The sequence below is a fragment of the Camelus bactrianus genome, chromosome 17 (assembly GCF_048773025.1).
Source record: "Camelus bactrianus isolate YW-2024 breed Bactrian camel chromosome 17, ASM4877302v1, whole genome shotgun sequence".
Taxonomy (NCBI): domain Eukaryota; kingdom Metazoa; phylum Chordata; class Mammalia; order Artiodactyla; family Camelidae; genus Camelus; species Camelus bactrianus.
Genome location: NC_133555.1, coordinates 34733898 through 34746730, shown reverse-complemented (window position 1 = coordinate 34746730; position 12833 = coordinate 34733898). Strand labels below are relative to the sequence as shown.

The following is a 12833-nucleotide window of genomic DNA, read 5'->3' as shown; positions in this document are numbered from 1 at the left end:
TTAAGTCAGCTTTAATTTTCTGAGTCAGTGTTTTGTTGTTCTCCACGTATAAGTCTTTCAGTTCCTTGGTCAGGTTTATTCCTAAGTATTTTAGTTTTTTGGATGTAATTTTTAAAGGGATTGTTTCTTTTTCATTTTTTCTCTTTAGTGTGTGTGTGTGTGTGTATATGTACAGTTTAAATGTGTCAGTTTCTGGTGTACAGCATAATGCTTGAGTCATACATGAACATACATATATTTATTTTTATGTTCTTTTTCACCATGAGTTACTGTAAGATATTGAATATAGTTTCCTATGCTATACAGTATAAACTTTTTGTTCATCTATTTTCTGTGCATTAGTTAGCATCTGCAAATCTCGAACTCCCCATCTATCACTTCCCACCCCCTTTTTCTCCTGATAACCGTAAGTTTGCTTTCTGTGTCTGTGAGTCTGTCTTTGTTTTGTATACAATTTCATGTCTTTTTTTTTTTTTTTAAGATTCCACATATAAGTGATATGATATGGTGTATTTCTTTCTCTTTCTGGCTTACTTCACTTTGAATGACAATCCCCAGCTTCATCCATGTTGCTGCAAATGGCATTGTTCCTTTTTCATCTTTTTTTCTTTCCTTCTCTTACCTGATTTTGTGTTCTTTCTTTCTCTTACTGGGTTTTGTGAGGAATCCTCCTGTATTTTGAAGTGAGACACTTCAGTAGGTGTTCAGTAGGTGTTCCATGCAATTCAGTGGGCCTGTAGATGTAATTCTTGGTGTATTTTGGGGAGACAGTGATCTGAGTCTCTCTACTCCACCATCTTGGCACCTCCCCCTATTTCTTTATTTTTAGAAGAGGTACTTGGGATTGAACCCAGGACCTTATTATGCATACTAAGTATGCGTTCTACCACTTGAGCTATACCCTCCTCCCGAACAGCTTTTTAAATGTGTAGGTCTATCAAATTTGAGGAGATTTCAGCTATTACTGGTCTCTGCAGTACTTGGAAAAGGAAGAAGTACCACCTCCATTCGCCTTAGTGCAGGGGTGGAAATGGTCAACAGGGTTCCACCTCTCAGTTTTTGCAGGGGAGGGGTAATGGTGCCGCCTTTGGGCTAGTGCAAGGCAGAGATGGCCAATAGGACTCTACTCCCATGGTTTCTGGGCTGGTAAGAGAGGGGTAAGGGTACCACCTCATTAATACAGGATGAGAATGGTTGACAGGACCAGGCCCACCATTTCCACATCACCCCATGTGGAGGGAGGCATGACTTCTTTGATAGTATCCTTTATGAATTGTGGACCAATTGATTTAGGGGAGAATATTTACATCATTGCCAAATTTAAATTTAGTATCATCAGCAATGGATATAACTACTTTCTATTTTGTCGACTGATGATCTTGTTTTTTCTGTTGGCAGCTATGTTCCCAAGGCAATATGTGATAATAAGAGCATAGTATGCGTGGTGTCAAGAATTCGTGAATCCAGCATTCTGGTGATGTATTCTTTGAATATGTAATATTGAAACTAATGGAATTAACCTTCCATCATCTTCCTCAATGTAGTAAAGAGTTTTGTTGGCAAACCCAGAATGATTATTTTTGCAATATGAGGATAGAGGCAATGATTCCTATCTGTAGTGAATCAGACGCTGTGACAGATACTGTAGATCGGGCACTGCACAGAGAGAATGTGGGTACTATATCCTGTGTCCCTGCCATCGGGAAGAGTATAAAATACTAAGGTAGTAAAATGTGAATGGTCACACAAATTTATAATGCCACACAATTCACCGGAAGTATATTATGGGGGAAATAGTGAATTTCGATTGAGGCTGGTTTCAAGGTGAAAGCATCTGTATCAGTCTGTCAGTGTTCTTACCTATAAGCAACCAAAAATAAATCCTGTAAAATTTAAGTTAAAAAAATGTATTAGTAAAACTTGGAGGTTAATACTTAAAGGTAGCTGGAAGAGACTCAGAATACAGATGTCAATGAAAACCGCTCAAGAGGACTAGGATAGAAAATATGTCAAAGTCTGAATCACATGAATGTTTGGATTTGCATATCACCACAGCCACTGTAATGGACATGATAAAGAATCCTTGTATCTCTAGCTCCGGGGTCAGAGTTCTCCGGGAGAGCACTAAAAATTCAAACGTAAGACACACGGATCAACTCTTCTGGCTTTGTGGTGAGGGGAGGATTGGAAGAAAAAATCCAATCCAAAAAATTGAGGGGGTAGATAGTACTGTAATGGAAATGTAATCTCAGATTCTCCAAAGAGTGGTGTGGATATCTAGGTTGCTAAAGTATCTGGTCTAAACATTTAAGTCTTTAATCCATTTTGAGTTTCATTTTTGTACGTGGTGTTAGAGAATGTTCTGATTTCAGGCTGTCACACGTAGCTGTCCAGTTTTCCCAGCACTGATTAATCACCCTGCCCCTTTCCCTGGGAGGGGAGCTCGGGCTCTGGGCGCCCTCTCGTGGGCCCCTCTGTGTCCTGGGCTCCATGACTGGACCAAGTTCCCGGGCCCTTGGCAGGGCCCAGCCAGGCCCAGGTCCTCCTCGGCTCCTCGCCCCTCCGCCTCTCCAGGTACTTCACCCGGGCCTCTGGTCTCCCATCTGCTCCCCTGCGCACCTCCAGCGGCCTTGTCCGTGGTTCCTGCTCATTCTGTCCACTTTCGCTTCCTGTAGCTGAGGCCAGTCCTAAATATTTAGGAGTTTTTTATGTCTCTGTGTTTTGATGCTTTTCTCATTATGAACATTTCCTTCTTATTTCTAGTAATACTTATTGCTATGTGAATACTTTTCAATGTCCACCGTGTTAATTCTCAGGTGGGAATTTCCATTAAGGAGTCATCGAGGTGCAGGGAGAAGCTGGGCTTCTGCTTGAACGGGGGTGTGTGTGTCCTTCGATCAGGAAGTGACATTTTCTGCAGTTTCTTCTCTGCCTTAGAAGTCATTGTAACCCAGGTAAACATACCAGTTTCCAAATGAACATACTGTACTACTTTTAAAATTACAGTTTCTAAATATTTCGTTTTGTCCTCCACTTTAAGTTTATGCCAGTTAATCTGAGGAACATATTTTACAGCCACCACAGAGGAAAGGATTATTAATCCTCCTGAAAGTAACATTTTGGTAAGAAAGAGTATGACAGAGATTTATTTGAATTAGTTGTTTCTCGCCATTGTTTCTTTTAATTAAAAATATAGTATCACTAAAGACACATTTTAAGTGGACAGAATTATGGATTGCTCACTGAAATACGATTTTTAAAAATATCTTGGGTTTTTATTTTTAGTGAAGTCTAGTTGATTGCCAACGTGTTACTTATTTTTTAAACTTTTTTTAGAGTTAGTCATTTTTCAATGTTGTGTCAAATTCCAGTGTAGAGCACAATTTTTCAGTTATACATGAACATATATATATTCCTTGTCACTTTTTTTTTCGCTGTGAATTACCCCAAGATCTTGTATATATTTCCCTGTGCTATACAGTATAATCTTGTTTACCTATTCTACATATGCCTGTCAGTATCTACAAATTTTGAAATCCCATTCTGTCCCTTTCCACCCTCCACAACCTCAAGTTTATATTCTATGATATCTGAGTCTGTTTCTGTTTTGTATTTTTTATTTTTATTTATTTTTTAGATTCCACATGTGAGTGATCTCATGGTATTTTTCTTTCTCTTTCTGGCTTACTTCACTTAGAATGACATTCTCCAGGGACATCTTTGTTGCTGCAAATGGCATTATGTTGTCGGTTGTTTGTTATGGCTCTATAGTGTGTTCCATTATATAAATATACCACAGCTTCTTTATCCAGTCACCTGTTGATGGACATTTAGGTTGTTTCCATGTCTTGGCTATTGTAAATAGTGCTGCACATTGGGGTGCAGGTGTCATACTGAAGCAGGGCTCCTTCTGGATATAAACCCAGGAGTGGGATTCCTGGATCATATGGTAAGTCTACTTCTAGTCTTTTGAGGAATCTCCATACTGTTTTCCACAGTGAAATTTCCATATTTCCACAAATATTTTTTCCCATTCTGTAGGTTGTCTTTTTGTTTTGTTGTTGGTATCCTTAGCTGTGCAAAAGCTTTTCAGTTTCATTAGGTCCCCATTTGTTTATTTTTGCTTTTATTTCCATTACTGCAGGAGCTGGTTCCAAAAATATATTGCTGGGGGGGACGGTATAGCTCAAGGGGTAGAGAGCATGCTTAGCGGGCATTGAGGTCCTGGGTTCAATCCCCAGTACCTCCATTAAAAGTAAATAAATAAGTAACTAGGCAAATAATGAATGAATGAATGAATGATCTTCATGACCTCCCCTGCCCTCCAAAAACAGAGAAACCAAATATATATATATATAAATTATATATATTATGTATATTATATATATATAAAATATTGCTGTGATTTATATCCCAGAGTGCTCTATGTTTTCCTTTCAATACTTTTTCGAGTATCTGGTCTATATACATTTGTCTTTAATCCATTCTGAGTTTCTTTTTTGTATGTGGTGTTAAAGAATGTTCTGATTTCATGCTCTTACACCTTAGGGTTGCTTGTTTTTTTGACACTATCAAACAATGGGCAGACGACCTAGACAGGCATCTCTCCAAAGATGGCCAATAAGCAAGTGAAAAGATGCTTCACATCACTAATTGTTAGACAAATGCAAATCAAAACTCCAGTGAGGTATCACCTCACACCAGCCAGAATGGCCATTATTCGAAAGTCTACAAATGACACATGCTGGAGAGGGTGTGCAGAAAAGGGAACCCTCCCTCCTACACTGCAGGTGGGAATGTAGTGTGGTGCAGCCGTAATGGAAAACAGTATGGAGATTCCTCAAAAAACAAAAAATAGACCTACCATATCATCCAGCAATCCCACTCCTGGGCACATATCCAGAGGGAACCAACCTTAATTCAAAAAGACACCAGCACCCCAACGTGCACAGCAGCACTACTTACAATAGCCAAGACATGGAAACGACCTAATGTCCATCAACAGATGACTGGATAAAGAAGCTGTGGTATATACGTATAACTCGGCCATAAAAAAGAAAGAAATAATGCCATGTTGACAACAAAGATTGACCTGGAGATGGTGAGTGTAAGTGAAGTAAGCTAGAAAGAGAAATAACAATGCTATGTGATGTCACCTATATATGAAATTAAATCAAAAACACAAACTTTTCTACAAAACAGAAACATACGTAGAGAACAAACATATGGTTACCATGGGGGAAAAGGTCTGGGAAGGGATAAACTGGGAATTCAAAAATTGCACCTCATACATTTATGGAAATTTTAGCTATCTTGATTGTTAGATGTTTACACCAATGAAACCACTATCAAAATTTATCAAATTGTGTGTTTCAAATATGTGCAGTCTACTGTACAGGAACCATACCACAATAAATGTATTTATAAAGTGGGCAAGGACTTGAAGAGACATTTCTCCAAAAGATGATGTACAATTGGAAAATAAGGATATACAACTGGCCAATAAGCACGCAAAAAAACACTCAACATCAATGAACATTTGGGAAATACAAATTAAAAATATGAGATACCATCTCACACTCATTAGGATTGCTACTGTCAAAAAAACAGAAAATGACGAGTGTTAAGTGTGGAGAGTAAAGAATTGCTGTGTACTGTTAGTGGGAATATAAAATGGTACATCTGCTATGGACAACAGTATGGCAGCTCCTGAAAAAATTAAAAATAAAATTACCATATGAGCCAGTAATTCCACTTCCGGGTACATACCCCCAAAATGTGAAAACAGTCTTGAAGAGAGATTTGCACATCTATGTTCATAGCAGTGTTATTCACAATAGCTAAAACATGGGAGCAGCCCAGGTGTACATCAGCAAATGAACGGGTAAGCAAAATGTGTCTATACATACAATGGAATATTATTTACCCTTAAAGAGGAGGGAAATTCTGACGTATGCCACAACATGGATGAACTCTGAAGACCTTATGCTGAGTGAAATCAGCTAGTCACAAAGACAAATACTGTCTGATTTCTCTTATTTGCGGTACTTAGAGCAGTCAAAATCAGAGACAGAAAATAGAATGGTGGTTTCTAGGGGCTGCAGGGAAAGGAAAATGGGGAATCATTTTAATGGGTAGAGTTCAGTTTTACTAGATGAAGAGTTGCAGAGATGGATGGTGTTGATGGTTGTACAATGTTATGAGTGCATTTAATGCCACTGAACTGTACACTTAAAAATGGTTAAGATGGTAATTCTATGTGTATTTTGCCACAATAAAAAGGTTTTGGAAAAAAAAAATAGAAACCAAAAAAAAAAAAGAATGGCAGGGTTGTGCAGTAGGAGGTGAATTTCCATATGAGAGTCTTGGGTTCTAGTCCTACCTGCTGTGTGATCTCAGGCACATCCCTCCTTCCATGGATTCAACTTCCTCCCAGGAAGACACTGTCACCGCCCTCCCCAGCCCCACCCAACCAGGGCAAGGCCAGGGCAAGACGTTTCACTTGTGGGGGTAGAAGTGGGGGGTTGGCAAGAGAGCACAGCCAGGGCCTTGCCCTCACTTGGAGCCTGATTCTCACTCTGCAGTGGGGAGAACCCAGCAACCCTTGACTGTGAGGGAAGGAGGCAAGACACCTTTCTCAGGATGCGGTGGCCCAGGGACCCACAGGTGGCAGGGCACAACTGCCATCCCCTTGGTTTCACACCCTGAGTCAGAGTGAAGAGGCTCTTGTGACAGAGGGCCTCCCGGTGCAGGGCACCGTGGGCACGAAGGCCCAGAGGGGGCCCGGGACTGCTGGCTCCCAGTCTGTACTCCCTCCATGGCTAGAGCGGCCAGGGCAAGCTGTGGGCTCTCTCTCCTTCCTGTCCTCCAGAGAGGACTTGGGTGGCCGCCCAGCTCACCCTGCACTGGGTCAGGCCTGGTCCAGGGGACAGGCTCTCGTAGTCCTGACATGGAAGGGGCCTACCTTCTCTGATGATGAGTGTTCACAAGACGCTCCCTCTGGAAATGTGTTAAGGACTCGTATCTTATAGAAGAGCAACTGGAGGCTCAGGAGACTGTCCCAAGGTGGCCAGGGTCAGCCCAGTGCTCAAGCTCCAGGTCCATGGGCTTTCCACTGGGGCATCTTTTCCTTGAGGTAAGAGCTGCCGGCCCCCAGTGTTCCATACACACACACGGCAAACACATACAGACGCATACACATAAAGGTAAATACACAAACACAAATACAGTGAGCTGTGCTGCCTTGGCTCCAGGTCAGCAAGCTGGGCTGGGAGCAGGGGCGAGGGGTCCTCTCTGGCTGGGAGTTGGGAGTGCCAGCACACACCAGTGGGGGTGACGCTGGCCTCCCCCATCTCTGGGGGTGGGGCTGTGCCCTGCCCGTGCTGAATGCACCTGCCCTGAGATGAAGCTGTAGACACAGAACACTTCCTCCACAGCCTGCAGCTGGGCATTCTTCCTGGGGCCCTATTTGCACCCCCAACATTCCAGCCAGCTGGGAAAGTCAAGAGGCCCCATTGTGCCCTAAGGAGTGGTGGTTTCTGAGGTCCACGTAGACTGTGACGCACCTCCCAAGGATCCCCAGGCCAGAGGTGTGGTGGGAAATACCTGGGAACTGAGTCCTGCTCTGGCGGCAGCCCCACGGTCCTGAATGACAAAGCACCTGCTCCGTGACGCCAAAGTAGTGAGTGGCTGTGCTGGATGCATTGTTTGGCCCCCAGGTCCCTCCCACCTGCTTTTTACCTGCTCTGCTCTGGGAGCTGCTCTCTCCAGTCTGCCCCCGCCAGGGTCCCCTGTCCCCTAGCTTTCAGGTGGCTTAGCCAACAGGAGGAGCTGACAGGAGACTGGGAGGTGGGAGGAGAAAGAGGCCAGCAAAATTATTTCACCAGCATCCGCCCAACCTGATGGGGGCTTCCTTCCTGCTCCTAAGGCCTCAGCTCCTGGGGCGCAGCCCCTCCCTCAGCCACAGCTCCCACTAGTGCCAACAACTGCTGCCCCTGCCCCCTCAGGCCCAGGGCTGCTAACAGCTGTAGTTCACCACTCTTGTTGGCTTCCCTGATGCCCATAGCTCTGGAAGCAGGCCTTTCATTAAACGCTCTTCCGTTACCTCTTTTCTGACATATGCCCTCAGTTTCCAGCCAGGAACTGGACTGATTGAGCATCTGACAAACATTTCCTCATTAAATCCTGCCAGTTGCCAGCTTGGGGTCTAATCCTACGACAGAGAGCGGCTCTTGCTACATTGCCAGAACATCTGTCTTTGCCCAGAGGCCTGGGTGGTCAGGGAAGAACCAGAAACTAGAATCCAGGTCTCCTGCCTCCCAGAGCCAGCCTCTGAGCCTGAGATCTGGGGGAAGACAGACAAGCCTGGGAGTGAAGATTTCCGAGTCAGAGAGGCAGGGACCCTCTCTTCCGGGTGGCACTCAATCCCTTTGCTTGGAGGGGGCCCTGTCAGGGCATCAGGCCCCAGTCTCCTGCAGCACCAGCGAGCACACAGCTCCTGGGTGCCTGCAACAGACTGTGGGGTCACCTCTGCAATGTTAGAGGTGACAAAGGCTTCTGTAGTCACTAGTTTCTGGGTCATTTTACTCCGACCTTTGCCCATGCAGTACTGTTGTCATCAGTCCCTCATACCTAAGCTTCTGTTTAACCCAAGCTACAGTGGTTTGTTTCCCTGACTAGTCACTCACTGTTACACTCCCTCAACTATCTCCTTACACATCTCTCACATCTAAAACCAGAATTCAGTTAAAGGCAAGGTGAGATTACCCATGAAGCCCTAGCACTACTGATTTCCAAAACATTTTTCATTTTCTCAAGGGCTCCAGACACAGCAACACCCTTAGCTCCTTCTGGTAAGTTCCATGCTGTGGCCAGAAGATGGCAGTGCACCGCCAGCCCAACTCACCTGCAGGCAGGTGGCCGACGGTGAGCTTCACTCTCCTAGACGTGCAGGCGGTGCTCTTTAGGGCCGCTCGGACAGCCCACAGGTCACTCTTGTTTCAAGTACACATAGCAGCCAGATGATCCAAAAACTTATAATTAAAACCCCAAAATTGCAATCACAGAGTAAATTCCTTTCAAAGACCATGATGATATCCTTGTCTTAGATTTCTGGTAAACATTTGGAATTGGATAAACCACCATTCTTAATTAGGACAGAACATTTTAAAAACATCACCAGTCACCTAAACCAGATAGCTTGGGGTCTGATTTTGTTCTTGAATGTGTTAGCCTAAGGAAAGCCTAGTAGTCATTGGTGCCCAACAGAGAGGTCTGGGGCAACCAGGCCAACCATGTGGCCTGCAGCACAACAAGGGACCATCTGTGGGCACTGGCCAGTAGGATCCAGAGTACTTTTGCCTGTTCCCAGGGTTTCAAGTGGCTTTGAAGATGATGCCAACGTTTATCAGCACAAATTCAGCTGTTTCATCAATTAGCACATGATTCTTTCAATACCAAAAAATTAATAAAAATAAAGGACTCCTCAAAACAATCTCAAGAAAGAAGAACAGAGCTGGTGCAATCACACCCCCTGGCTTCAGACTATACTACAAAGCTATAGTAATCAAAACAGTTTTGGTACCAGCACAAAAACAGACACATAAATCAATGGAACAGGATAGAAAGCCCGGAAATAAAGCCACACACTTATGGTCAATTAATCTTCAACAAAGGAGGCAAGAATATACAATGGAGAAAAGACAGTCTCTTCAGTAAGTGATGCTAGGCAAACTGGACAGCCACAGGTAAAAGTATGAAATTAGAACACTCTCTAACATCATATACAAAAATAAACTCAAATGGATTAAAGACCTAAATGTAAGACTGGCTACTATAAAACTCCTAGAGAAAAACACAGGCAGAACACTGTTTGACATAAATTGCAGTGATTTTTTTTGGATCCGTCTCCCAGAGTAATGGAAATACAAGCAAAAATAAATGAACAGGACCTAATTAAATTTAAAAGCTTTTGCATAGCATAGCTTTTGCTTAGTAAAGGAAACTAAACAAAAAGAAAAGACAATCTATGGAATAGGAGAAAATATTTGCAAACGGTGTGACTGACAAGGCCTTAATTTCCAAAATATACAAACAGCTCATACAGCTCAATATCAAAAGACAGAGAACCCAATCAAAAAATGGGCAGAACACCTTGGGCAGACAATTCTCCCAAGAAGACATATAGATGGCCAACAAACACATGAAAAGATGCTCAATATTGCTATATTAGAGAAATACAAATCAAAACTACAATGAGGTATCACCCACATGGGTCAGAATGGCCATCATCAAGTCTACAAAAAAATAAATGCTAGAGAGGGCGTGGAGAAAAGGGAACCCTCCTATACTGTAAACTGGTGCAGCTACTATGGAGACTCCTAAAAACTAAAAACAAGAGTTACCAAATGATCCAGCAATCCCACTCCTAGACATATACCCAGATAAGACAAAAAACTAATTCGAAGATACATGCATCACAATGTTCATAGCAGCACTCTTTACCACAGCCAAAACATGGAAGCAACCTAAGCGTCCACCGACGACAGATGAATGGATAAAAAAAGATGCGATACACACAGAGGCACACACGTGATGGAGTATTACTCAACCGTAAAAAAGAATGACATAATGCCATTTGCAGCAACATAGATAGTCCTAGAGATTATCGTACCAAGTGAATTAAGTCAGAGAAAGACAAATATGGTATCACTTATATGTGGAATCTTAAAAGATGACACAAATGAACTTTTTACAAAACAGAAAAAGAGAGACATAGGAAATAAACTAATGATTAACAAAAGGAAAAGGGCAGGGGGGAGGGATAAATTAGGAATTTGGGATTGACAGCTACACACTACTATGTGTAAAATAAACAAGGGCCATCTGTACAGCACAGAGAGCTATATTCAGTATCTTATAATAACCTATGATGGAAAAAATCTGAAAAAGGATTTACATATATATGTAAAACAAATGAATCAATTTGCTGTCACGTGAAACATTGTAAATCAACTATACTTCAATTTAAAAAAAACAAAAACCAGGATTCCTGAGCCTTCTAACTGGACAATTACTCCAATATTTAAGTTGGTGAAAGTTCTTTTAATAAAGCCAGTCAGTCCCTAAACTCCTTTAAGGTGCCCCCAGTGATGAGAAATGAAGGTCCTTCGCATGCTAACATGTTTGTGGGAAACGTAGTAGTGAGGACACTTTTGCAATCTTCATCAGAAAAAAATTAGAAAGAGATCAGTTAACCTGAATACCAAGTGTCCTACCCTGAAACTGTGGCCAGGACCCAAGTGGAATCCTAAAACTGTCAGTGCTGGAAACAACTCTCTGCCACGGTGTTTGGGCAGGGACTCAGAAGTTCCTCTTATCACATAGGTTTGTATTCTTTCTATCTTTTATTACACGAGGGCTGAGATGTGAAAGTCAGTGACTCAGAACATGTTCATTACTCACACCTCCCAGGCATGCAGGTACCTGGTTTTCCTCCCCCCGGAGCCCTCACCTGCCCTGCTGTAGGCCTCTGAGAACCCGCAGAGGCCTGGGCCCTGAACAGAGGCAAGAGCCTGTCGTGGCCCCTGTGGTGTTAAGCAGGCTCCCACCCTCTTATGTGCCTGCTTGAAGTCCACCCCACACCGAACTCCCCATCAGCCTGCTCCCCGAGACTGTCACAACGGGGAATCAACTCCATGGTTTGGCCAGAGCAGCCAGTGAGGGAGTCAGACCCCTTCTGAGCCACAATAAAGAACTGGCTGGAGCACTCATTCCAAACACTAAAGCTTACCTGCTCCTGAACGGCAGTGCCTGCCTGCTGACCTGTCTCCGACTGTGGTCCAGACATCAGGCAGAAATGACGGAGGAGGACATGAGAGCAGAGAAGAGCAGCTGTGACTACACTGGGCAGAGACAGACCAAGGTGGCTCCTGCTGTCTTAGGGACAAGGACTTCTGGATAGCTTTATTTAGGGTCAATAAGGGAGGGAAGACAACTCCTCCTGGAATCAGATCAGCCTGTCTCTTCAAACCCCCAATGAAGACCCTGAGTTGGGGGTGGAGCCTGTGTGTCAAAGGGGAGGAAAGGCAGGGGGAGGGGCTCTGGGCAATGGGGAGGGAGCAGAGAGCCATGGGGGAGAGCCTTGTGAGGACCTGAGGGCTGAAGGGCCCTGGGCTCACCTGTTCAGCAGGTGGGCCTTCTGCTAAGGCCAACAGTGGTCTCAGAGGGCATCAACCCCCAGCCCTTCAGACCCAGCCAGCAACACCAGATCCAGCTGCAACAGTCTTGAAGGTCACCTCCAGCTACAAATCAGGAAAACCACGCAAGATGGCCTTCACACTGGCAGACAGTTGGGTTAGGAGCCTGCGCCCAAGATGCCTTGACTTAGAAGACAACCCAGTAACCAGGAGCCCCTCAGAACATCGCAGGCTGTAAGGGATTGGGAAGTCGAGAAATGGGACCCTGTAGAAGGGCCCCCAAGATCCCCTCTGCCTGGAGGTCACGACAGTGACGCCATCCTTGCCCAGTTCCTTTCAAAACCAATGCAACATGAACGGAGCAGTTCAGACACACAAACTGCAGAGAAGGCAGGCCTGCTTGAAGGGACAGCAGAGCCCTCCACCTCAGGTGGCAGGGCCCCCAACCCCATCCAGCTTTGACCCCAGCAAGCCCTGCCCAGGAGCCAAGGAGAGCCCAGCCAGCCCCGCGGTCTGGAACATTCTGTGGGGGCCTCCCGGAGGGTGCAGCTCCCACCTCCTTCTGTGCCTGCCAGGCACAGCTGCCACCCTCCACCTAAGGCAGGGCTGGGCCGAGCCCACATCTCAGACGCCAGA

The 12833-nt window shown here is 44.3% G+C and overlaps 1 protein-coding gene across 19 annotated transcripts in view; it reads left to right on the top strand.

Moving 5' to 3' along the window:
• The window catches only part of FBXW12 (F-box and WD repeat domain containing 12), a 58918-nt gene extending 56029 nt beyond the window's left edge, over positions 1-2889 (top strand). For all 19 annotated transcript variants that reach the window (XR_012500013.1, XM_074344949.1, XM_074344948.1 and 16 more), the window contains one exon: positions 1399-2889. Coding sequence is in view for 18 of the 19 variants with exons in the window: in XM_074344949.1 (XP_074201050.1) it covers positions 1399-1498 (100 nt within the window). In the remaining variant the exon portion in view is untranslated. The remainder of the gene's footprint in view (positions 1-1398) is intronic.
• Positions 2890-12833: the final 9944 nt, after the last annotated feature.